At 51.6% G+C, this 25,582-nt stretch overlaps 2 protein-coding genes across 2 annotated transcripts in view; one reads left to right on the top strand and one right to left on the bottom strand.

Moving 5' to 3' along the window:
- Positions 1-25,582, bottom strand: part of PDGFRB (platelet derived growth factor receptor beta) — a 302,725-nt gene that overhangs the window by 155,124 nt on the left and 122,019 nt on the right. The gene's annotated exons all lie outside the window — the stretch shown is intronic.
- MUC8 (mucin 8) lies at positions 17,436-18,314 on the top strand. The gene has a single exon (XM_068273791.1). The coding sequence runs from the start codon at positions 17,436-17,438 to the stop codon at positions 18,312-18,314; it is 879 nt and encodes a 292-aa protein (XP_068129892.1).

The raw sequence follows: 25,582 nt of genomic DNA, 5'->3' as shown, positions 1-25,582 counted from the left end.
GCGGTGATACCAGGGCTGTAAATAAACACAACCGGAGGTCCCAGACAGCGGTCGTGCAGCCCACATTGTGTCCAATACACAACTGGGACAACACAGTTTTCAACCCGGGCACCTCAGAAAAATTAAACCTTTTTTTGTAATGGTTTTGTAGTTTTGGTTTTACAACCAATTACACAGATATATAGCTATTTTTTGACGTAATAGCTGGTGGCAGAGTGGCAGCAGAAGGTAAATCTGTGTACCCTGGCGGTGGGAAACACAGACAGACAGCAGCAGCAGCAGGAGGAGGAACGGAGGAGTAATTATGTGAGCAGCTATTGTTTGACGTAATAGCTGGTGGCAGTGTGGCAGCAGAAGGTAATTCTGTGTACCCTGGCAGTGGGAAACACAGACAGACAGCAGCAGCAGGAGGAATGGAGGAGTAGTGTGAGTGTGGCAGCAGGTAGGCAGCGTGACATAATAGCCCTGGTACCTAGCGGTGATACCAGGCCATAAATAAATACAACAGGAGGTCCCAGACAGCGGTCGTGCAGCCCACATTGTGTCCAATACACAACTGGGACAACACAGTTTTCAACCCGGGCACCTCAGAAAAATTAAACCTTTTTTGTAATGGTTTTGTAGTTTTGGTTTTACAACCAATTACACAGATATATAGCTATTGTTTGACGTAATAGCTGGTGGCAGAGTGGCAGCAGAAGGTAAATCTGTGTACCCTGGCGGTGGGAAACACAGACAGACAGCAGCAGCAGCAGGAGGAGGAATGGAGGAGTAATTATGTGAGCAGCTATTGTTTGACGTAATAGCTGGTGGCAGTGTGGCAGCAGAAGGTAATTCTGTGTACCCTGGCAGTGGGAAACACAGACAGACAGCAGCAGCAGGAGGAATGGAGGAGTAGTGTGAGTGTGGCAGCAGGTAGGCAGCGTGACATAATAGCCCTGGTACCTAGCGGTGATACCAGGCCGTAAATAAACACAACAGGAGTCCCAGACAGCGGTCGTGCAGCCCACATTGTGTCCAATACACAACTGGGACAACACAGTTTTCAACCCGGGCACCTCAGAAAAATTAAACCTTTTTTTGTAATGGTTTTGTAGTTTTGGTTTTACAACCAATTACACAGATATATAGCTATTGTTTGACGTAATAGCTGGTGGCAGAGTGGCAGCAGAAGGTAAATCTGTGTACCCTGGCAGTGGGAAACACAGACAGACAGCAGCAGGAGGAATGGAGGAGTACCCGGGCACCTCAGAAAAATTAAACCTTTTTTTTTTTAATGGTTTTTTGGTTTTGTTTGTAAAAGAAATTACACAGATATATAGCTATTGTTTGACGTAATAGCTGGTGGCAGAGTGGCAGCAGAAGGTAAATCTGTGTACCCTGGCAGTGGGAAACACAGACAGACAGCAGCAGCAGCACACAGCAGCCCACTGTAGGTGTAAAATGTGTGGCTGCAGGCGACGTAATAGTCAAAGAGTGAACCAGGCTGGCTTAGTGAGCAGGAGCCAGGAGGTGGTAAAGGGTGGTAAGGCACATTAACGATGGTTCTTAGCCAGTTCATGTCCCCCTCTCGCCGACAACAGGGGCCAGGAACTCGCCTTCCACCCACGCCTGGTTCATCTTGAGAAACGTCAGTCTGTCCACAGACTTGTGAGACAGACGTGAGCGTTTCTCGGTGACCACGCCACCAGCTGCACTGAAGCAGCGCTCGGACAGCACGCTGGAAGGGGGGCAGGACAGCACTTCCAGGGCGTACTGCGCCAGCTCGCTCCAGATCTCCATGCGCTTGACCCAATACTCCATGGGATCAACAGGGGCATCGCTGTCAAGCCCGCTGTAGGACCCCATGTAGTCAGCCACCATGCGGGTCAGGCGCTGGCTGTGACCGGAGGAGGATGCTGCTGCATGCACCTCCTCTCTAGTCACTGCTGCCGGAGCCTCTACAGTCCTGTAGAGCTCGTGGCTGAGAGACAGCAGGTCTGTGGGGCGCTTGCTGCTGCTGGATGCAGGCACCTGCTGCTGCCTCTGTGCTGGCTGCTGGACAGTGGGGGTGGAAGGCTGGGGGAAGGCTTCCTCCAAGCGCTCAACAAGGGCCTGCTGCAAGCTCCTTATTTGTTGCGCTGGGTCTCCTCCTGCAGGCGGCAGGAACTGGCTCAACTTCCCCTTGAGGCGTGGGTCCAACATCATGCTGATCCAGATGTCCTCCCTCTGCTTCATCTTGATCACCCTGGGGTCCCTGCGCAGGCACGTCAGCATGTGCGCTGCCATTGGGAAGAGGCGGGCCACGTCTGCTGGCACATCGACGGCAGTGCTGCTGTCCTCATCCTCCTCCTCTGCCTCGTCAGCCTCATCCTCTCTCCACCCCCGCACCAACTCAGCTGCACTGTGCTGCTCCCCCTCATCAGCAGCAAGGTCAGGGACCTCCACCAAGTCCTCCTCCTCCTCCCCCTCAGAGGTGGACTGTGCAGCTGCTTGCCGCTCCTGCTGGTCCAAGGCTGCCGCTCCCTGTTCCAGCAAAGCATCGAGGGCCCTGTTCAGCAGACAAACCAGGGGCACCCACTCGCAGACCATAGCATGGTCCCTGCTCACCATGTTAGTGGCCTGCAGAAAGGGAGCCAGCACTAAGCACACCTGCTGCATGTGCCTCCAGTCATCATCGGGGACGATGGACGGGATGTTGCTGGTCTTGTCCCTTCTCTGAGCGGCGGAAACAGTGGCCAGGGCAAGGTACTGGTTGACAGCGTGCTTCTGTTCAACCAGACGCTCCAACATCGCCAGGGTGGAGTTCCAGCGAGTCGGAACGTCAATGATCAGCCGATGGCGTGGCAGATCCAGCTCCTTTTGCACGTCTTCCAGGCTCGCACAGGCTGCAGCCGAGCGCCAGAAGTGACGCACAACGTTCCTTGCCGTTTCCAGCAGTTCGCCCATCCCCTGGTAGGTGCGCAGGAACTTCTGCACCACCAGGTTCAGCACGTGGGCAAGACAGGGGATGTGGGTCAGGCTTCCCCTGTCTATTGCGGCAACCAGATTGGCCCCATTGTCGGCCACCACCTCTCCGACTCTGAGGCCTCTGGGGGTCAGCCAAATCCTCTCCTGCTCCTGGAGTTTGGCCAACACATGGGTTGCCGTCAGCTTGGTCTTCCCAAGGCTGACCAAGTGCAGCAGCGCTTGGCAGTGGCGGGCCTTCACGCTGCTGCTGAGGCGGGGGGTTTGGCCAGGTGTGCCGGAGGATGGCAGAGGATCGGAGGAACCTGCTGCAGTTCCCCTGACCCTGCGGGGTGGCACCACCAACTGTGTTGCTGCTGCTGCTGTGCCCGCTGCTGCTCTCCCATCCTCACCCCCTTCCACCAAGCTGACCCAGTGGACAGTGAAGGACAGGTAGCGGCCTGTCCCGAAGCGGCTGCTCCAGGAGTCCATGGTGACGTGGACCCTTTCACCAACCGCGTGCTCCAGCCCTCGCTCCACATTGGCCATCACAAAGCGGTGCAGTGCAGGAATGGCCTTGCGGGCGAAAAAGTGTCTGCTGGGGAGCTGCCAGTCTGGGGCTGCGCAAGCAAGCAGCGCACGAATGTCGCTCCCCTCCTGCACGAGCGTGTACGGCAGGAGTTGGGAGCACATGGCCCGTGCCAGCAAGCCGTTCAGCTGCCGCACGCGACGGCTGCTGGGAGGCAGAGCCCTAACCACCCCCTGGAAGGACTCGCTCAAAAGGCTCTGGCGTGGCCTTTTGCTGGCACGGGAATCAGCAGACACAGCGGAGGAGGCCACTGAGGACTGGCTGCCAGAACAGGCCTCAGTGTCGGCGGCTGGAGTTGCAGAGGGGGGAGGAGCAGTGCGTTTCCGCACTCCTGCTGGTGCTGCTGGAGGAGCAGGAGGGCGGGTGGCTGCTGTTGCTGCTGCTGCTGAAGGCTGTGCAGTGATGGGTGTGGTGCCACTGCCAGCACCAGATGCCTTCAGCCTCTGGAACTCCTCATGCTGGTGGAAATGTTTCGCAGCAAGGTGGTTTATGAGCGAGCTGGTGCTGAACTTTAAGGGGTCTGCACCTCTGCTCAACTTCCGCTGACAGTGGTTGCAAGTGGCGTACTTGCTGTACACAGTGGGCATCGTGAAAAATCGCCAGATTGGTGACAAAAACATCCCCCTACGGCATGGAAGCGCTGCTGCCTGTCTCCCTGTGGTGGTTGGGGGGGGGGGCTTGGGTGCGGCTGGTGGTGGTACTGGCAGATGCTGCTGCTGCTGAGCCTGAGACACCAGCAGGCTGTGGGACCTGCCTACTGCTGCCAATGCTTGCAATGATGCGCCTCCTTGAAAGGCCCACAAGCGCATCCTCCTCCTCCTCCGAGCTGCTGAGGACGACATCCCCTGGAGGTGGTGGCACCCAGTCTCTGTCTGTCACCGGGTCATCACCATCATCCTCCCCCTCCTGAAACATGTCCTGCTGGGATGATGACCCCCCAAACTCCTCTCCTGATGCATGGATGGGCTGCTTGACTGTCGCCACAGTCTTGCTGTCCAATCCCTCATCCCCCAAAGTGCCCATCAGCATCTCCTCCTCAAAATCGCCAACAACAGCAGACAATACCCTGATGGTGCCTGGGGTAAAAATACTGCTGAGTGACAAGTCGCCAACTTGTGACGGTGAACTGGCCTTCTCCTCCCCCCCAGGCCCTGCTGGGCGGCTGCTGCGAACAGGGGTGGTGGTGGTGGGGGTGGTGGTGAGGGTGGAGGCCTCGGATGCAGAGCTGATGGCGGGCTGCTCATACTCCGTCATGAGTTGCACCACAGTGTCTGCATGCTTTTCCTCAATGGGACGTTTCCGACCCGGCTGGAGGAAAATCGGAGCAGGTGCTACACGCTGCTGCTGCTGTGTCTCTGCAGCGTGAGTTGCAGATGCTCCTGCTGGGCGGCGCCCAAGGCGTCCACGGCCAGTGGCTATGGGAGGAATGTTAGCCACTGACGCTGCTGCTGCTGCTGCGGAACTGTGCATGGTGGCGCGGCCGCGGCCTGCCACAATGCTGCTCCCTCTCCTCCTGATTCCCTTGCTGCCCTTCCCCTTGCCCAAACCGCGCTGGCTGCCACTTCCAGACATCTTCGATGTTTTGGGCGTATAGACAAAAGTTTTTTAAAAGGGCGGGTGAAAAGTGGGGTACTTTAATGGAGTGGGTTGGTGGGTGAGGTGACTGAGTGAGTGTCCCTAGTACAGTAAGTAAGTAGTAACAGTCAGGAAGTACAACTAGCAGTTACAATAATCAATCAGTAATCAGAAGGAAATAGAGTGTGTGTTGTGTGTACACAGACAGTGAGTGCACACACGCAGGAGCTAGTAGCCTATGAACAGTGACTGAGTGTCCTAGACTCCTAGTACAGTAAGAGTAACAAGTAGTAACAGTAAGTACAACTAACTAATTACAATAATCAATCAGTAATCAGAAGGAAATAGAGTGTGTGTAGTGTGTACTCAGACAGTGAGTGCACACACGCAGGAGCTAGTAGCTGATGAACAGTGACTGAGTGTCCTAGACTCCTAGTACAGTAAGAGTAACAAGTAGTAACAGTAAGTAACTAACTAATTACAATAATCAATCAGTAATCAGAAGGAAATAGAGTGTGTGTAGTGTGTACACAGACAGTGAGTGCACACACGCAGGAGCTAGTAGCCTATGAACAGTGACTGAGTGTCCTAGACTCCTAGTACAGTAAGAGTAACAAGTAGTAACAGTAAGTAACTAACTAATTACAATAATCAATCAGTAATCAGAAGGAAATAGAGTGTGTGTAGTGTGTACACAGACAGTGAGTGCACACACGCAGGAGCTAGTAGCCTATGAACAGTGACTGAGTGTCCTAGACTCCTAGTACAGTAAGAGTAACAAGTAGTAACAGTAAGTAACTAACTAATTACAATAATCAATCAGTAATCAGAAGGAAATAGAGTGTGTGTAGTGTGTACACAGACAGTGAGTGCACACACGCAGGAGCTAGTAGCCTATGAACAGTGACTGAGTGTCCTAGACTCCTAGTACAGTAAGAGTAACAAGTAGTAACAGTAAGTAACTAACTAATTACAATAATCAATCAGTAATCAGAAGGAAATAGAGTGTGTGTAGTGTGTACACAGACAGTGAGTGCACACACGCAGGAGCTAGTAGCCTATGAACAGTGACTGAGTGTCCTAGACTCCTAGTACAGTAAGAGTAACAAGTAGTAACAGTAAGTAACTAACTAATTACAATAATCAATCACTAATCAGAAGGAAATAGAGTGTGTGTGTACAAGACTGTGAGTGCACACACGCAGGAGCTAGTAGCCTTAGCCTTAGCCTATGAACAGTGACAGTGAGTGTCCTAGCCTAACTACAATACTAAATACAGAATCAATCAGTAGTAAAGGACAGCAGCAGAAATACTGGTATAGATGAGAGAAATATACTAACAGAGGACAGGAGAGAACAGCTGCCCACACAGGCAGGCCCTGAGGCCTAAAGCTGTGTAAGCCTGCAGCAGCTGTGTCTCTGTCTATGTAACACAAAAGCTACTAACTAAAATACAATGTCTATCTAACTAACAACAATATAGGTGTATATAGGAGGTGTATGTGAGCAAAAACGCTAGGTAAATGAACACAATAGAGCTCTTGCTAAGCCAAAGCACAAAGGAGCAACTCTCTCTCTATGCAAGTCTCAGGCAAGCACGGAGAAACCTAACATGGCGGCCGCTATTTATAGGGTAGGGGCTTGCCAGGGTCCCCCTCTGTGATTGGCTGCCGTCAGAGGGCCTGGGAGCCCTCTGATTGGCTCTAAGGACATCAATCTGGGCTATGACGCTATTCGAGCTCGGTACCGAGCTCGAATAGCGCCGTTTTGCTCGAATAGCTCGAATAGTGAATGGGCTATTCGAGTGTACTCGAATACCCCATTCGAATAGCTCTAGCTATTCGGAGCTCGAATACCGAGCTCGAATAGCTGAGAAAGAGCTCGAATATTCGAGCTACTCGAATATTCGAGCTCTGCTGAGCACCACTGGGTGTGGGTGGGTGATCAGATTGCCCGCAAGGGGCAGGTTAGGGGCTGATTGATGGGTGGCAGTGACAGGGGGTGATTGATGGGTGGCAGTGACAGGGGGTGATTGACAGGTGATTGACAGGTGATCAGTGGGTTATTACAGGGAATAACAGATGTAAATATTGCACTGGCGAATTGATAAAGGGGGGTCTGAGGGCAATCTGAGCGTGTGGGCGGGTGATTGGGTGCCCGCAAGGGGCAGATTAGGGTCTAATCTGATGGGTAACAGTGACAGGTGGTGATAGGGGGTGATTGATGGGTAATTAGTGGGTGTTTAGAGGAGAGAATAGATGTAAACGATGGATTTGGGAGGTGATCTGATGTCGGATCTGCGGGCGATCTATTGGTGTGGGTGGGTGATCAGATTGCCCGCAAGGGGCAGGTTAGGGGCTGATTGATGGGTGGCAGTGACAGGGGGTGATTGATAGGTGATTGACAGGTGATCAGTGGGTTATTACAGGGAATAACAGATGTAAATATTGCACTGGCGAATTGATAAAGGGGGGTCTGAGGGCAATCTGAGCGTGTGGGCGGGTGATTGGGTGCCCGCAAGGGGTAGATTAGGGTCTAATCTGATGGGTAACAGTGACAGGTGGTGATAGGGGGTGATTGATGGGTGATTGATGGGTAATTAGTGGGTGTTTAGAGGAGAGAAGAGATGTAAACACTGCACTTGGGAGGTGATCTGATGTCGGATCTGCGGGTGATCTATTGGTGTGGGTGGGTGATCAGATTGCCCGCAAGGGGCAGGTTAGGGGCTGATTGATGGGTAGCAGTGACAGGGGGTGATTGACGGGTGATTGACGGGTGATTGACGGGTGATTGACAGGTGATTGACAGGTGATCAGGGGGGATAGATGCATACAGTACACGGGGGGGGGGGGGGGGTCTGGGGGGGGGGGGTCTGGGGAGAATCTGAGGGGTGGGGGGTGATCAGGAGGGGGCAGTGGGCAGGGGGGGGGATAAAAAAAAAATAGCGTTGACAGATAGTGACAGGGAGTGATTGATGGGTGATTAGGGGGGTGACTGGGTGCAAACAGTGGTCTGGGGGGTGGGCAGGGGGGGGTCTGAGGGGTGCTGTGGGCGATCAGGGGGCAGGGGGGGGGGAAATCAGTGTGCTTTGGTGCAGACTAGGGTGGCTGCAGCCTGCCCTGGTGGTCCCTCGGACACTGGGACCACCAAGGCAGGAGGCAGCCAGTATAATAGGCTTTGTATACATTACAAAGCCTATTATACTATGTACATGCGGCGATCCGGGTGCTAGTAACCCGCCGGCGCTTCCGAACGGCCGGCGGGTTACTACGAGCGGTGGGCGGAGCCAGTCCCCGGCGGCTGATCGCGTCAAGAATGACGCGATCGCCGCATAACCACTCCCGCAGCCGCCCCCGCCGATGGGCGTATTGCGGTCGTTTGGGCCCAGTCTTTGCCGCCGCCCATCGGCTGGGGGCGGTCCTCAAGTGGTTAAGGGTTAATAGCAAAGCCCCCTTAAATGCTAAGAGCCTCAAATTTGGAGAATATATTAAGGAGATCAGAAGGAATAAGAGGAAACATTTTTTTTCAAAAAGACCTTATAGTTTTTGAGAAAATCGATGTTAAAGTTTCAAAGTAAAAATGTATACATTTAAAAACCCGCCGACTTTAACGGTTAATAGCAAAGCCTGCTTAAAGTTTAGGAACACCAAATTCCCAGGGTATATTAAGGGGATCAGTGGGAATAAGAGGAAAATTTTTTTTTTTCAAAAAGACCTTATAGTTTTTGAGAGAATCGATTTTTAAGTTTCAAGGGCAAAAATGTCTTTTAAATGCGGAAAATGTCAGGTTTTTTTGCACAGGTAACAATAGTGTATTATTTTCATAGATTCCCCCAAGTGGGAAGAGTTTTACTTACTTCGTTCTGAGTGTGGGAAATATTAAAAAAAAACGAGGTGGGGTCCCCCCTCCCAGACCTCTTTAACTCCTTGTCCCCCATGCAGGCTGGGATAGCCAGAATGCGGAGCACCGGCCGCGTGGGGCTCCGCACCCTGACTATACCAGCCCGCATGGTCCATGGATTGGGGTGTCTCGGAAGGGGAGGGGCAGCCAAGCTTTCCCCTCCCCCTCCGAGCCCTTGTTCAATCCAAGGACAAGGGGCTCTTCTCCACCTCCGATGGGCGGTGGAGGTGGAGGCCGCGATTTCCTGGGGGGAGGGGGTTCATGGTGGAATCTGGGAGTCCCCTTTAAAAAGGGGTCCCCCAGATGCCCACCCCCCCTCCCAGGAGAAATGAGTATAGAGGTACTTGTACCCCTTACCCATTTCCTTTAAGAGTTAAAAGTAAATAAACACACAAACACTTAGAAAAAGTATTTTAATTGAACAAAAAACATAACCACGAAAAATTAACCATTAATACTTACCTGTCCCTTTAAATAAATGATCCCTCACAATAGCCTCGGAAATGTTCTATCAGTTACAATGTAACAAAGTTATTACAATGTAACAACTTTGTTACATTGTAACTACGCCGCACCCGACGTCACTCGCCACTCAGCCGCCGCAGCAATTACGCGTCCGTGCAGGACGCTAAGTCCCCGCCGCCTCCCGCTGTCCACCCCGCCCACATCTGTCACCCACATGTCACCCACATGTGGGTGACATGTGGGTGACATGTGGGAGAGGCGGGGAGGGCAGCGGGAGCCGGCGGGGACTTAGCGTCCTGCACGGACCCGACAGAGCTCTGAGCTATATAGCTCAGAGCTCTCTAAGCATCTTTGAATTTGGGCTCCAAGGAGCCCCATTGGTCCTTAGCAGACCAATGGGGTTCCTTCAAATCAGAAGGAACCCCATTGGTCTGCTAAGGATCAATGGGGCTCCTTGGAGCCCAAATTCAAAGATGCTTAGAGAGCTCTGAGCTATATAGCTCAGAGCTCTGTCGGGTCCGTGCGGCGGCTGAGCGGCGAGTGACGTCGGGTGCGGCGTAGTTACAATGTAACAAAGTTGTTACATTGTAATAACTTTGTTACATTGTAACTGATAGAACATTTCCGAGGCTATTGCGAGGGATCATTTATTTAAAGGGACAGGTAAGTATTAATGAAAGGGACAGGTAAGTATTAATGGTTAATTAAGAATATTAAAGGACTTTTTTCGTGGTTATGTTTTTTGTTCAATTAAAATACTTTTTCTAAGTGTTTGTGTGTTTATTTACTTTTAACTCTTAAAGGAAATGGGTAAGGGGTACAAGTACCTCTATACTCATTTCTCCTGGGAGGGGGGGGGGGGGGGGGGGCCCTGGGGGTCCCCTTTTTAAAGGGGACTCCCAGATTTCACCATGAACCCCCCCTCCCCCAGGAAATCGCGGCCTCCACCTCCACCGCCCATCGGAGGTGGAGAAGAGCCCCTTGTCCTTGGATTGGACAAGGGCTCGGAGGGGGAGGGGAAAGCTTGGCTGCCCCTCCCCTTCCGAGACCCCCCAATCCATGGACCATGCAGGCTGGTATAGTCAGGGTGCGGAGCCCCACGCGGCCGGTGCTCCGCATTCTGGCTATCCCAGCCTGCATGGGGGACAAGGGGTTAAAGAGGTCTGGGAGGGGGGACCCCACGCCATTTTTTTTTATATTTCCCACACTCAGAACGAAGTAAGTAAAACTCTTCCCACTTGGGGGAATCTATGAAAATAATACACTATTGTTACCTGTGCAAAAAAAACTGACATTTTCCGCATTTAAAAGACATTTTTGCCCTTGAAACTTAAAAATCGATTTTCTCAAAAACTAAAAGGTCTTTTTGAAAAAAAAATGTTTTCCTCTTATTCCCACTGATCCCCTTAATATACCCTGGGAATTTGGTGTTCCTAAACTTTAAGCAGGCTTTGCTATTAACCGTTAAAGTCGGCGGGTTTTTAAATGTATACATTTTTACTTTGAAACTTTAACATCGATTTTCTCAAAAACTATAAGGTCTTTTTGAAAAAACATTTTTTTTAGGGATGGGACGAATCCACAATTTCTTCGAATCCGAATCCGGATCCGAATCTAAAAAGGTTCTCGAATATCTCGAACCTTTCGAATCCCGAATCTAACGAATCCTGCACATACGAATTGTGCGATCCGTGGTATAGTTGCCCGCAGTATAGGTAGCGAGGTAAAGGTGCCTTCAGTATAGCTAGCTAGGTATGGGTGCCTTCAATATTGGTAGCTTTCAGTATAGGTAGCAAGGTATATGGGCCTTCAGTATAGGTAGCAGGGTATATAGGCCTTCAGTATAGGTAGCAGGGTATATGTGCCTTCAGTATAGGTAGCAGGGTATATGTGCCTTCAGTATAGGTAGCAGGGTATATGTGCCTTCAGTATAGGTAGCAGGGTATATGTGCCTTCAGTATAGGTAGCAGGGTATATGGGCCTTCAGTATAGGTAGCAGGGTATATGGGTCTTCAGTATAGGTAGCAGGGTATAGGGGCCTTCAGTATAGATAGCAGGGTATATGTGCCTTCAGTATAGGTAGCAGGGTATATAGGCCTTCAGTATAGGTAGCAAGGTATATGTGCCTTCAGTATAGGTAGCAGGGCCGGGCCGAGGCATAGGCTGGAGAGGCTCCAGCCTCAGGGCGCAGTGTAGGAGGGGGCGCACAATTCATTTAGCTGTCATTCCTAATTGTGTTTGAAGCAGAAAGAAATAAGACAAGGGGATACATAGCAGTGACTGCAAGCCAGATAACTAGATATTAAGGTGTTGGGGAGGTTGTGGGCCCTGTGGCACCTCTTAGTCTAATAGCAATCAGTGTGTGATGGCTGGGGGGGAGGGATGGAGGGGCGCACTTTGGTGTCTCAGCCTTGGGTGCTGGAGGACCTTGTCCCGCCTCTGATAGGTAGCAGGGTATATGGGCCTTCAGTATAGGTAGCAGGGTGTATGGGCCTTCAGTATAGGTAGCAGGGTATATGGGCCTTCAGTATAGGTAGCAGGGTATATGGGCTTTCAGTATAGGTAGCAGGGTATATAGGCCTTCAGTATAGGTAGCAGGGTATAGGGGCCTTCAGTATAGGTAGCAGGGTATATGGGCCTTCAGTATAGGTAGCAGGGTATATAGAGGCCTTAAGTATAGGTAGGTATGTAGGTAGGTATAGGGGCCTTTAGGTAGGTAAAGGGACTTCAGTATAGGTAGCAGGGTATAGGGCCTTCAGTATAGTTAACAGGGTATATAGAGGCCTTAAGTATAGGTAGGTATGTAGGTAGGTATAGGGGCCTTTAGGTAGGTAAAGGGACCTTCAGTATAGGTAGCAGGGTATAGGGCCTTAAGTATAGGTAGGTATGTAGGTAGGTAGGTATAGGGGCCTTTAGGTAGGTAGGTATAGGGGCCTTTAGGTAGGTAGGTAGGTACGTATAGGGGGCCTTTAGGTAGGTATAGTGGCCTGTAGGTAGGTAGGTAAGTATAGTGGCCGGTAGGTAGGTAGGTATAGTGTCCTGTAGGTAGGTAGGTAGTTAAAGGGACCTTCAGTATATGTAGCAGGGTATAGGGCCTTAAGTATAGGTAGGTATGTAGGTAGGTAGGTATAGGGGCCTTTAGGTAGGTAGGTATAGGGGCCTTTAGGTAGGTAGGCACGTATAGGGGGCCTTTAAGTAGGTAGGTAGGTATAGAGGCCTGTAGGTAGGTATAGGGGCCTTTAGGTAGGTAGGTAGGTAAGTATAGGGGCCTTTAGGTAGGAAGGTAGGTATAGGGGCCTTTAGGTAGGTAGGTAGGTAGGTAGGTACGTATAGGGGGCCTTTAGGTAGGTATAGTGGCCTGTAGGTAGGTAGGTAGGTATAGTGGCCGGTAGGTAGGTAGGTATAGTGTCCTGTAGGTAGGTAGGTAGTTAAAGGGACCTTCAGTATAGGTAGCAGGGTATAAGGCCTTAAGTATAGGTAGGTAAATAGGTAGGTAGGTATAGGGGCCTTTAGGTAGGTAGGTATAGGGGCCTTTAGGTAGGTAGGCACGTATAGGGGGCCTTTAAGTAGGTATAGGGGCCTGTAGGTAGGTAGGTATAGTGGTAGGTAGGTAGTATAGGGGGCCTTTAGGTAGGTATAGGGGCCTGTAGGTAGGTAGGTATAGTGCCCGGTAGGTAGGTAGGTAGGTACGTATAGGGGGCCTTTAGGTAGGTATAGTGGCAGGTAGGTAGGTAAAGTGGTAGGTAGGTAGGTAGGTAGGTAGGTAGGTAGGTGTCGCTCACCCCCATGGCCTCCTCCGTCCCCTGTGCCTCCTCGCTCACCCCTGCATAAGTATCAACTTACATGTCCAGTGGAGCGCAGACAGAGCGGCAGACCTCGTCCTTCCTTCTCGGTTCCCTCTAGTGGCCGGACCGGCTTTTACTGATGACGTCATTGTAAAAGCCGTCACTAGAGGGAACCAGGAAGTCAGCGAGAGGTCTGCCGCTCTGTCTGCGCTCCACTGGACGGGTGAGTTGATACAAAGTATGCGGGCGGCCGGGCGGAGGAGGCGCGGGGCGGTCGGAGGAGGCGCGGGTCGGAGGAGGACGAGTGCGAGCGGCGGATGCGCGGCGATGCAGCGTCGGGATTCGGCGGATTCGTAAAGTGGAAAATGGCGTCGGGATTCGAATCCACGAATCTCGAATATTTCCCAATATTCGAGGGATTCGTGGATTCGCCGGATTCGTCGTCCCATCTCTAATTTTTTTCCTCTTATTCCTCCCGATCACCTTAATATATTTTCCAAATTTGAGGCTCTTAGCATTTAAGGGGGCTTTGCTATTAACCCTTAAAGTCGGCGGCTTTTTTATATTATACGGAGCGTTACGGTTTAACGCGAAATTACGGTAGCGTTTAATGCGAAATTACGGCATGAACGAAACGCGAAATTACACGTTGAAAATTACGCTTACGGTATTTTCAATTACGTTTTTAATGGCAATTACGCTACCGCAATTTCGCATCGTAATCGCAAATTTCGTGCGTAATTATAGTAATGCGAAATTACGAAAATTTCGGCTCAACTCTAGTAGTAATGCAAATATTCCTGAGAATTAAAGTTTCCTTCCACTTCCCCCAAAAAACAATAGGGTAACTAGATACTTGTCTTTCTTTATACCCCTGATCTGCAGGATGCTGCCTCCCTCACCTCTCCATAGAACAGCAAATGTTGCTTAGTTTTAGCCGAGCAGCAAGTCTGTACATCACTTGCTCCCATAATTGTGACCTTAAAGAGGAACTATCAAAGAAACTGTTTTTCAGCAAACCCCACATACCTATATAGCTTTTAACCAGCAACAATAGAAAGCTTTCAGAGGTCTCTCAGCACAGCCTGTGTGAAAAGAAAAGCCTCATTTACCAGCTGTTTGTTACAAAGTTTATTTGTGGCGAGAGCTATACCGTGTAGCTAGGTTACACTTCTCTGTCACTATTCACAGAGGAATAATTTCAAGTTTCTTTCTTCCCTGCCTGCTTTTTCACAGATCACATAAGAACAGCTGAGGGATTTTTCAATACAGAGAAGGCTCTGAAGAGAAGGAGGCTTCCGTTATTCCTGTTCTTGGATGCTTCCCCCCCATTCAGAATGAGCTGTTCCTGGCTGTAATCTCTGTTTACTTTACACTGCATGAGGCAGAGACACAGGAGCAGCTAATGAGTTATTTACACACATTTCAAGCTATATTTCTGCTTTCTATCATCTTGAATAGATTCCAGTCACAGTATAACAGATAGTAAGGACTGTTTCTGTATGCTGGATGTGCTGGACACAGTCTCCATAATAATGCCTAGTGATATAGCGAACATCACACTTTTGGTATGCGAATTTGGCAAGTTTACTGCAGATGTTCACTAACTTGCTGTTCACTTGATAGACTTAAATGGCAGGTGAACGGCCGCCGATTTTAACGGTTAATGGCAAAGGCCCTTACGTGCTACAAACACCAAATTGGCAGGGTATGTGGAAGGGGACAGTGGCTACAAGAGAGAACATTTTTTTTTTTTCAAAAAGACCCTAAACCCCACTTCCTGATGCCTAACCCTAACCCCTCCCCCCTTCCTGACACCTAACCTTAAAATCCCCCTTCCTGACATTTAACCCTAAACCCCCTTTCCTGATGCCTAACCCTAAAACCACACATTGGGCTTGATTCACTAAGACAAATAGCATGCCTTATCAGAGTTAACACGCCTTATCCGAGTAGCATAGCGATTGCTATAAACTTATGCCTGCTAATTGGCAATGACGAAAGCTCCTCTCATCCTGACCTGAGCCCCTGCGGGCCCAATAACTTTGATTGGCCCAATAGGCTGCATGTCACTTGACAGGAAACTTGACAGGCAGCCTATTGGGCCAATCAAAGTGCGGGGATAATGTCCTTTGTAGTAATTGGACCCGCAGGGGCTCAGGGCAGGACGGGCGGAGCTCTCTTCATGGCCAATTAGCAGGCATATTTTCATTGCGCTGGCTATGCTACTCTGATAAGGTGTGTTAACTCTGATAAGACGTGCTATTTGTCTTAGTGAATCAGCCCATTATATAGTTAGTGAGCTGCTCTTTCGTATACTGAGTGCTGTTTCTGTAGTACTTGTTATATTGTTTGTCTCAAGGGATTTGCATTTCCTGTAGTATTTTTTATGTTTGCTATAATTAGAGGTTTGGTTTTTTTACCCCGGTCTCCTTCATAGCGGCCTCTGGAATGATTGGAATCGTTTCTGCTAAATTTCTCATCAGAGAAAAATTCCATGACGTTCCGTTTTAATTCTTCTTGACTTACTGCAGATCCCATCTGGTCCTGATGGATTTATGATGTGATGGAAATCTGTAGAACCCAATCCATGCAAACGGCCAATCAAACGGTACAGCTGCTACTGTGCCCCAGTATAGGTAGACAGAGGAGCCTCTAGTACTAGTTAGCCCCCAGTATAGGTAGTCAGAGGGGCCCCCAGTATTAGGTAGCCCCCCAGTATAGGTAGACAGAGGGGCCCCCAGTATTAGTTAGCCCCCAGTATAGGTAGTCAGAGGGGCCCCCAGTATTAGGTAGCCCCCCAGTATAGGTAGTCAGAGGGGCCCCCAGTATTAGGTAGCCCCCAGTATAGGTAGCCAGAGGGGACCCCAGTACTAGTTAGCCCCCAGTATATGTAGCCAGAGGGGACCCCAGTATTAGGTAGCTCCCCAGTATAGGTAGCCAGAGGGGACACCAGTATTAGGTAGCCCCCAGTATGGTTTGTCAGAGGGGTCCCCAGTATTAGGTAGCCCCCCAGTATAGGTAGCCAGAGGGGACCCTAGTATTAGGTAGCCCCCAGTATGGTTTGTCAGAGGGGACCCCAGTATTAGGTAGCCCCCCAGTATAGGTAGTCGGAGGGGACCCCAGTATTAGGTAGCCCCAGTATGGTTTGTCAGAGGGGACCCCAGTATTAGGTAGCCCCCCAGTATAGGTAGTCAGCGGGGCCTCCAGTATTAGGTAGCCCCCCCAGTATGGTTTGTCAGAGGGGACACCAGTATTAGGTAGCCCCCCAGTATAGGTAGTCAGAGGGGACCCCAGTATTAGGTAGCACCCCCCCCCCAGTATAGGTAGTCAGAGGGCCCCCAGTATTAGGTACCCCCCCAGTATAGATAGCCAGAGGGGACCCCAGTATTAGGTAGCCCCCCAGTATAGGTAGCCAGAGGGGACCCCAGTACTAGTTAGCTCCCCAGTATAGGTAGATAGAGGAGCCTCCAGTACTAGTTAGTCACCAGTATAGGTAGCTAGAGGGGACCCCAGTATTAGGTAGCCCCTAGTATAGGTAGTCAGAGGGGACCCCAGTATTAGGTAGCCCCCTAGTATAGGTAGTCAGAGGGGACCCCAGTATTAGGTAGCCCCCAGTATAGGTAGTCAGAGGGGACCCCAGTATTAGGTAGCCCCCTAGTATAGGTAGTCAGAGGGGACCCCAGTATTAGGTAGCCCCCTAGTATAGGTAGTCAGAGGGGACCCAGTATTTGGTAGCCCCCAGTATAGGTAGTCAGAGGGGACCCCAGTATTAGGTAGCCCCCCAGTATAGGTAGCCGATCGATTTCCATTCACTTCTATGAGAAATCGATCAGAAAAATGATTGAAAATCAGATTGGACATGTCGGAAATGATCTATCGAACCATCTATCTGCCAAAAAATCTCAGGGTGTATTCCGAGCATTACAATGAAATCATCGATGAGTTGAGCTTCATGAAGTTAGGCCAACACTTGCCTTCTTTTTATAATGGATTTGAATTATTTTCTATAGCTAGTCTATCCCAATGGAAGAGAGATACTTGAAGTCACCTCATTTATGACCATATACACTCAGTCACTGCTGCATTTACAAGGATTATTTCCAAGATGCACACATGTGTATACAGTTAGCATAACATTTACATCAACTCAGAATAATTAACATCTCACTGACCATCGTGCTTCAAGTCCTGCAATGAATGATCGTAACTCGGGTCCAGGTTTCCCCCATGGCCTCAACCCAGGGACAACCTCTCTAAAGACACCACGTGGCCTCAGCCTGGGGACAACCTCTCCAAAGACACCACGTGGCTTCAACCCAGGGACAACCTCTCCAAAGACACCACGTGGCCTCAGCCTGGGGACAACCTCTCCAAAGATACCACGTGGCCTCAGCTTGGGGACAACCTCTCTAAAGACACCACATGACCTCAGCCCAGGGACAACCTCTCCAAAGACAACACGTGGCCTCAGCCTGGGGACAACCTCTCTAAAGACACCACATGGCCTCAACCCAGGGACAACCTCTCCAAAGACACCACGTGGCCTCAGCCTGGGGACAACCTCTCCAAAGATACCACGTGGCCTCAACCCAGGGACAACCTCTCCAAAGACACCACGTGGCCTCAGCCTGGGGACAACCTCTCTAAAGACACCACATGGCCTCAACCCAGGGACAACCTCTCCAAAGACACCACATGGCCTCAACCCAGGGACAACCTCTCCAAAGACACCACGTGGCCTCAGCCTGGGGACAACCTCTCTAAAGACACCACATGGCCTCAACCCAGGGACAACCTCTCCAAAGACACCACGTGGCCTCAGCCTGGGGACAACCTCTCCAAAGATACCACGTGGCCTCAGCTTGGGGACAACCTCTCTAAAGACACCACGTGGCCTCAACCCAGGGAAATTCCCTCCAAAGACACTACGTGGCCTCAATCTGGGGACAATTTCACCAAAGACACCACATGGCCTTAACCTGAGGAAACCCTCTCTAAAGACACCACGTGGCCTCAACCTGGGGACAACCTCTCCAAAGACACCAATGTTGCTAAGCTTTAGTATATGTTAGTTTATGTACTGCTTGTTTGTATGACAGTCTAAACATAAGGCGTATTTTACTTTTTTTTTAAGCTAACTGAGCAAGCAATCCATATAGCTAGAATGATGCAGTCTACAGATACATCTTGTACTGTATATATTAGTGTCTGAGTATCACAGCAAGAATTCTCAGACATTCTGCACTTTGTTATTGCTATTGTGTGTTTTTCTCAGACTGTCCTCAGAGCGACGGGATGTAGAGAAAAGAATCCCACAATTAAGAGTCATCTTCACTGCAGCAATTAAGGAGAACATCTCCCCGTCTGCGAAGGAGAACATCTTGTAGCGTGGGAGGGTCTCCCTCCTCCCCCAAACATTTGGATAGAATTTCTGTGCCATGATTTCCCTGGGAATGCAATAACCAGGGCTGCTTCCTGCCTTATTGTCACTCCAGGCAAGAAGCCCTGTGTCACCCCCTTCCTGGAAATACAAACACCACACACCAGAGAGTATAAACCATGTGCTGTGTAGGGTGGATGCATAATACAGGGAGTCCCTGAGATACAAACAACCCGCTGATCCTGTCGCATTTTGTTGCACTACCCTCTTCCTGCACTACCCCAGCCAGGGCCGGTTCTCTCATGAAGCAAAGTGAAACATTTTCATCAGGTGCAGAGATTATGGGGCTGCATGTTTGTACTGTGTTTACACTAACAGCATGCAGTCAGAGTAGGAGGAGCAGAGAGAGGAGAGCGAGGTGAAGAGGTCATCATTGGGGAAAAGCAGCTTGTTGTGCTGTGTGAGGAGTGTGACAGTGAGTGAGGAGGGGGAGGTAGGGGAGCATCATTGGGGAAAAACAGCTTGTTGTGCTGTGTGAGGAGTCTGACAGTGAGTGAGGAGGGGGAGGCAGGAGAGCATCATTGGGGAAAAGCAGTTTGTTGTGCTGTGTGAGGAGTCTGACAGTGAGTGAGGAGGGGGGAGGTAGGGGAGCATCATTGGGGAAAAGCAGCTTGTTATGCTGTGTGAGGAGTCTGACAGTGAGTGAGGAGGGGGGAGGCAGGAGAGCATCATTGGGGAAAAGCAGCTTGTTGTGCTGTGTGAGGAGTCTGACAGTGAGTGAGGAGGGGGGAGGCAGGAGAGCATCATTGGGGAAAAGCAGCTTGTTGTGCTGTGTGAGGAGTGTGACAGTGAGTGAAGAGGGGGGAGGCAGGAGAGCAGCATTGGGGAAAAGCAGCTTGTTGTGCTGTGTGAGGAGTCTGACAGTGAGTGAGGAGGGGAGGCAGGAGAGCAGCATTGGGGAAAAGCAGCTTGTTGTGCTGTGGGAGGAATGTGACAGTGAGTGAGGAGGGGGAGGGAGAAAAGCATCATTGGGGAAAAGCAACTTGTTGTGCTGTGTGAGGAGTCTGACAGTGAGTGAGGAGGGGGAAGGCAGGAGAGCATCATTGGGGAAAAGCAGCTTGTTGTGCTGTGTGAGGAGTCTGACAGTGAGTGAGGAGGGGGAGGCAGGAGAGCATCATTGGGGAAAAGCAGCTTGCTGTGCTGTGTGAGGAGTCTGACAGTGAATGAGGAAGGGGGAGGCAGGAGAGCATCATTGGGGAAAAGCAGCTTGTTGTGCTGTGTGAGGAGTCTGACAGTGAGTGAGGAGGGGGAGGCAGGAGAGCATCATTGGGGAAAAGCAGCTTGTTGTTCTGTGTGAGGAGTCTGACAGTGAGTGAGGAGGGGGAGGCAGGAGAGCATCATTGGGGAAAAGCAGCTTGTTGTGCTGTGTGAGGAGTCTGACAGTGAGTGAGGAGGGAGGAGGCAGGAGAGCAGTATTGGGGAAAAGCAGCTTGTTGTGCTGTGTGAGGAGTCTGGCAGTGAGTGAGGAGGGAGGAGGCAGGAGAGCAGTATTGGGGAAAAGCAGCTTGTTGTGCTGTGTGAGGAGTCTGACAGTGAGTGAGGAGGGGGAGGCAGGAGAGCAGCATTGGGGAAAAGCAGCTTGTTGTGCTGTGTGAGGAGGCTGACAGTGAGTGAGGAGGGGGGAGGCAGGAGAGCAGCATTGGGGAAAAGCAGCTTGTTGTGCTGCGGGAGGAGTCTGGCAGTGAGGAGAGAGGAGGCAGGAGAGCATCATTGGGGAAAAGCAACTTGTTGTGCTGTGTGAGGAGTCTGACAGTGAGTGAGGAGGGAGGAGGCAGGAGAGCATCATTGGGGAATAGCAGCTTGTTGTGCTGTGTGAGGAGGCTGACAGTGAGTGAGGTGGGGGAGGCAGGAGAGCATCATTGGGGAAAAGCAGCTTGTTGTGCTGTGTGAGGAGGGGGGAGGCAGGAGAGCAGCATTGGGGAAAAGCAGCTTGTTGTGCTGTGTGAGGAGGCTGACAGTGAGTGAGGAGGGGGAGGCAGGAGAGCAGCAGTGTTTCATGTGACTTGCACAGCAGAAGGGAGGAGGTGGCACTGCTGTCCTGACTAGGGAGGAATGGAGTGGCTGAGGGTGAGCAGTTTGTTGTCACAGACTCACAGCCAGTGTGCTGTTGTGTTGACCTGCAGCATGTCATGTGAGAACATTAAATGAAGCAGAGTAAATTGTCGGGTGCTGTGCGATTATTCAAAATCGGGGGGCTCCTCTTCACAAGTTTTCCTCAGGCAGCAAAAATTCTAGAACTGGCCCTGACCCCAGCTTAGTGTGTGAATGCAGAGTATAGTGCAGCAGAAGCTGTGCTCTCACCCCTCCGCTGGAGTCCAGTGCTGTGCTTCTGCCTGTCCGCTCACCACTCACCCTAGTGCCCAGTATCTCCTACCACATGTAGCATGATTACACACTATATGAGGAGAGCCAGCACTAGAGGGAGCAGGAGGCAGACAGGATGGTCACACAGGCACAGTGCTGGACTTCAGAGGGAAGGTTAGAGCACAGCTTCTGCTACGCTATACTCTCTGGTTACCCACAATGCACCGCTACTTTATGCCCTGCTGAAGCTCACATCCAAAACCACTGGAGTATAGAAAGTCTATAACGTGTACATGTTACAGAGCCATGTAGACAGCCTGTTTCATACTTTGTGTTCCTCCTCAGTGCATGGCAGGGATTGATATGGCTCTATGTTACAGGGCTTGGACAGAACTAAGTAATACCCAGACAGCTGATAGTGACCAAGAACCGTAACAATCGCCCCTGCAAGGGATGCAGGTGCAGGGGGCCCAGGGAGGGTGAAGACTAGTACGGAGCACGCCCAGGGCCATTTTAAGGGGCAGGAGGGGGCACAAGCACACTGCAGCGGGGGGGGGGGGGGGGACAACTCCCCATTCCCTCACCTCGGGCACCCCCTTTAGTGCTCCCACCTCCCCCCTCAAGAAATGATAGCAGTGGAAGCAGGCAGGGAACTCACCCCTTCTGCATTCTAGGCGGCGACGGAGCTCTGCGTGCCTCCATCATCTATGTGTGACTCTACCTCCACCTATAGCTGGCTGGGAAGCTCCAATTAGTTAGGCCAGTCCCTGGCAACAGTGAGCCCCTGGGGATCCTGGGCAGCCCCCCATTAGTAAGGCCAACCCATGGCAACGGCCAGCCCCCGAGGATTCTGGGCAGCCTCCATTAGTAAGGCCAACTTCTGGCAACGGCCAGCCCCCGAGGATTCTGGGCAGCCCCCATTAGTAAGGCCAACTCCTGGCAACGACCAGCCCCCGAGGATCCTGGGCAGCCCCCCATTAGTAAGGCCAACCCCTGGCAACGGCCAGCCCCTGAGGATACTGGGCAGCCCCTATTAGTAAGGCCAGTCCCTGGCAACGGCCAGCCCCCGAGGATTCTGGGCAGCCCCCCATTAGTAAGGCCAATGCTTGGCAACGGCAAGCCCCCAAGGATTCTGGGCAGCCCCCATTGAAAAGGCCAGTCCCTGGCAATGGTGAGCCCTCCGAGGATTCTGGGCAGCCCCCATTAGTAAGGCCAATTCCTGGCAACGGCAAGCCCCCGAGGATTCTGGGCAGCCCCCCATTAGTAAGGCCAATCCCTGGCAACGGCAAGCCCCTGAGGATTCTGGGCAGCCCCCCATTAGTAAGGCCAATCCCTGGCAATGGTGAGCCCCCGAGGATTCTGGGAAGCCCCCCATTAGTAAGGCCAGTCCCTGGCAACAGCGAGCCCCCGAGGATTCTGGGTAGCCCCCCATTAGTAAGGCCAATGCTTGGCAACAGCCAGCCCCCGAGGATTCTGGGCAGCCCCCCATTAGTAAGGCCAACCCCTGGCAGCGGTGAGTCTCTGAGCATTCTGGGCAGCCCCCATTAGTAAGGTCAATCCCTGGCAACGGTGAGTCCCTGAGCATTCTAGGTAGTCCCCATTAGTAAGGCCAGTCCCTGGCAACGGCGAGCCCCTGAGGATTCTGGGCAGCCCCCCATTAGTAACGCCAATCCCTGGCAACGGTGAGCCCCTGAGGATCCTGGGCAGCCCCCCATTAGTAAGGCCAGTCCCTGGCAACGGCGAGCCCCTGAGGATTCTGGGCAGCCCCCCATTAGTAAGGTCAGTCCCTGGCAATGGCAAGCCCCCGAGGATCCTGGGCAGCCCCCCATTAGTAAGGCCAACCCCTGGCAACGGCCAGCCGCCGAGGATTCTGGGCAGCCCCCCATTAGTAAGGCCAGTCTCTGGCAACAGCGAGCCCCTGAGGATTCTGGGCAGCCCCCCATTAGTAAGGCCAATCCCTGGCAACGGTGAGCCCCTGAGGATCCTGGGCAGCCCCCCATTAGTAAGGCCAGTCCATGGCAACAGCGAGCCCCTGAGGATTCTGGGCATTCTGGGACGTGTGACTTCCAGTAAGGTGGAAGATGTGGGATTATCTGGCTGTTTGCACAAACACTAATTACTCTATTACTTCAGCTATTTTTATGGCGCTGCCTCTCGCGCTGCCCGGCAACAAACATTAAACAGCAGCAGAGCGAGGTGCGTCCACGCCGGGGAGATAGCTGTAAGTGGCAGCGCAGCTATTCAGAGGGGTCATTTACTCGCTGATGGAAAAATATCCGTGTTTTGAAGGAACCGCTTTGCATTAAGTATGTTTTCCCTCATTAGCTTCCCACCATTAAGTTACAAGTCAAAACAAACTTTGCCAAATGATGGAAATATACAAGATCTCCTCTGCAGGGCCAGAACTCCTGTGGGCTCCTCAGTGATGAAGGGAGAGCCGTGGTAGAGCAACCAATCAGAACATTGCTCCTCTGCAGGGCCAGAACGCCTGTGGTCTCAGTGATGAAGGGGGAGCCAGGATAGAGCAACCAATCAGAACATTGCTCCTGTGCAGGGCCAGAACGCCTGTGGTCTCCTCAGTGATGAAGGGGGAGCCAGGATAGAGCAACCAATCAGAACATTGCTCCTCTGCAAGGCCAGAACTCCTGTGGGCTCCTCAGTGATGAAGGGAGAGCCAGGATAGAGCAACCAATCAGAACATTGCTCCTCTGCAGGGCCAGAACTCCTGTGGCCTCCTCAGTGATGAAGGGGGAGCCAGGATAGAGCAACCAATCAGAACATTGCTCCTCTGCAAGGCCAGAACGCCTGTGGTCTCCTCAGTGATGAAGGGAGAGCCAGGATAGAGCAACCAATCAGAACATTGCTCCTCTGCAGGGCCAGAACTCCTGTGGGCTCCTCAGTGATGAAGGGAGAGCCAGGATAGATAGAGTGACCATATTTTTGTGGGTCCAACCTGGGGGGGGCGTGGGGGGGGGGGGCGGCGAAAAGTGGGAAGGAGTGAGGAGCACGCAGCGGCGAAGACTGGGGGAGGGGGGCCGAAAAAATGGGCGTGGCCATGACATTGTATGGGCGGAGCTAACGTAATGATGTAACAGCGAGGCATAAGAAAGCAGTGTTTACGCCATGATGTGGACAAACGAGACTTTGTATCATGGGTGTGCAGAAACTGTGTGATGCTAATAGTATACCGTAACCACAAAGCAGCAAACATAGCCATCTATGACCATTAAATAATAAATGCAGTAACAGTTACCCCGGACACCAGAAAATAAAACGCAATAGGCAACATGTCAGTATAAAATAAATGCAATGCGGGCAAACATGTCAGTACAAAATAAACGCACTGCGGGCAAACATTTCACCAGAAAAGAAACGCACTGCGGCCAAACATTTCACCAGAAAAGAAACGCACTGCGGGCAAACATTTCACCAGAAAAGAAACGCACTGCGGCCAAACATTTCACCAGAAAAGAAACGCAATGCGGGCAAACATTTCGCCAGAAAAGAAACGCACTGCGGGCAAACATTTCGCCAGAAAAGAAACAATGCGGGCAAACATTTCACCTGGAAAAGAAACAATGCGGGCAAACATTTCACCTGGAAAAGAAACAATGCGGGCAAACATTTCACCTGGAAAAGAAACAATGCGGGCAAACATTTCACCTGGAAAAGAAAGCATTTACTCACCTGGCAGAAGTGTCCGGCCTCTGGCGCGCTGCTCCGTCCCGGGACCGTCTTCCTCCTCCTGCTCTTCTCTCCCGCGCTGACAGGGCTACGGCAAGATGGCGCCCGAAGCCCTGTACTAGTGACACAAATAGGTCTCCAGTACAGGGCTTCGGCAGCCATCTTGCCGTAGCCCTGCTCGCCTGCCGGTGTCGGAAACAGACACCGGAAGAGGAGGCTGGAGCGGGGCTGCGGGCAATGAACTGGCACGGCGTCTATAGACGCCGCTGCCAGTTCATTGAGGAGAGAGTGGCCAGAGTCCCGAGGCCGGGACGTCCCGCTGCTGAAAGCGGGACGTTTCCCGGGACCTCATTAAGCCTGGGACAGCGGACCCCGAATCCGGGACGTGTCCCGGGCAATCCGGGACGTCTGGTCACTCTAGGATAGAGCAACCAATCAGAACATTGCTCCTCTGCAAGGCCAGAAGGCCTGTGGTCTCCTCAGTGATGAAGGGAGAGCCAGGATAGAGCAACCAATCAGAACATTTCTCCTGTGCAGGGCCAGAACGCCTGTGGTCTCCTCAGTGATGAAGGGAGAGCCAGGATAGAGCAACCATTTAGAACATTGCTCCTCTGCAGGGCCAGAACTCCTGTGGTCTCCTCAGTGATGAAGGGAGAGCCAGGATAGAGCAACCAATCAGAACATTGCTCCTCTGCAGGGCCAGAACTCCTGTGGTCTCCTCAGTGATGAAGGGAGAGCCAGGATAGAGCAACCAATCAGAACATAGCTCCTCTGCAGGGCCAGAACTCCTGTGGTCTCCTCAGTGATGAAGGGAGAGCCAGGATAGAGCAACCATTTAGAACATTGCTCCTCTGCAGGGCCAGAACTCCTGTGGTCTCCTCAGTGATGAAGGGAGAGCCGTGGTAGAGCAAC

The sequence above is a fragment of the Hyperolius riggenbachi genome, chromosome 3 (genome assembly GCF_040937935.1).
Source record: "Hyperolius riggenbachi isolate aHypRig1 chromosome 3, aHypRig1.pri, whole genome shotgun sequence".
In the NCBI taxonomy this organism is placed as follows: Eukaryota; Metazoa; Chordata; class Amphibia; order Anura; family Hyperoliidae; genus Hyperolius; species Hyperolius riggenbachi.
Note: the sequence above shows the minus strand (reverse complement) of the source record. Positions and strands in the feature narration are given on the sequence as shown.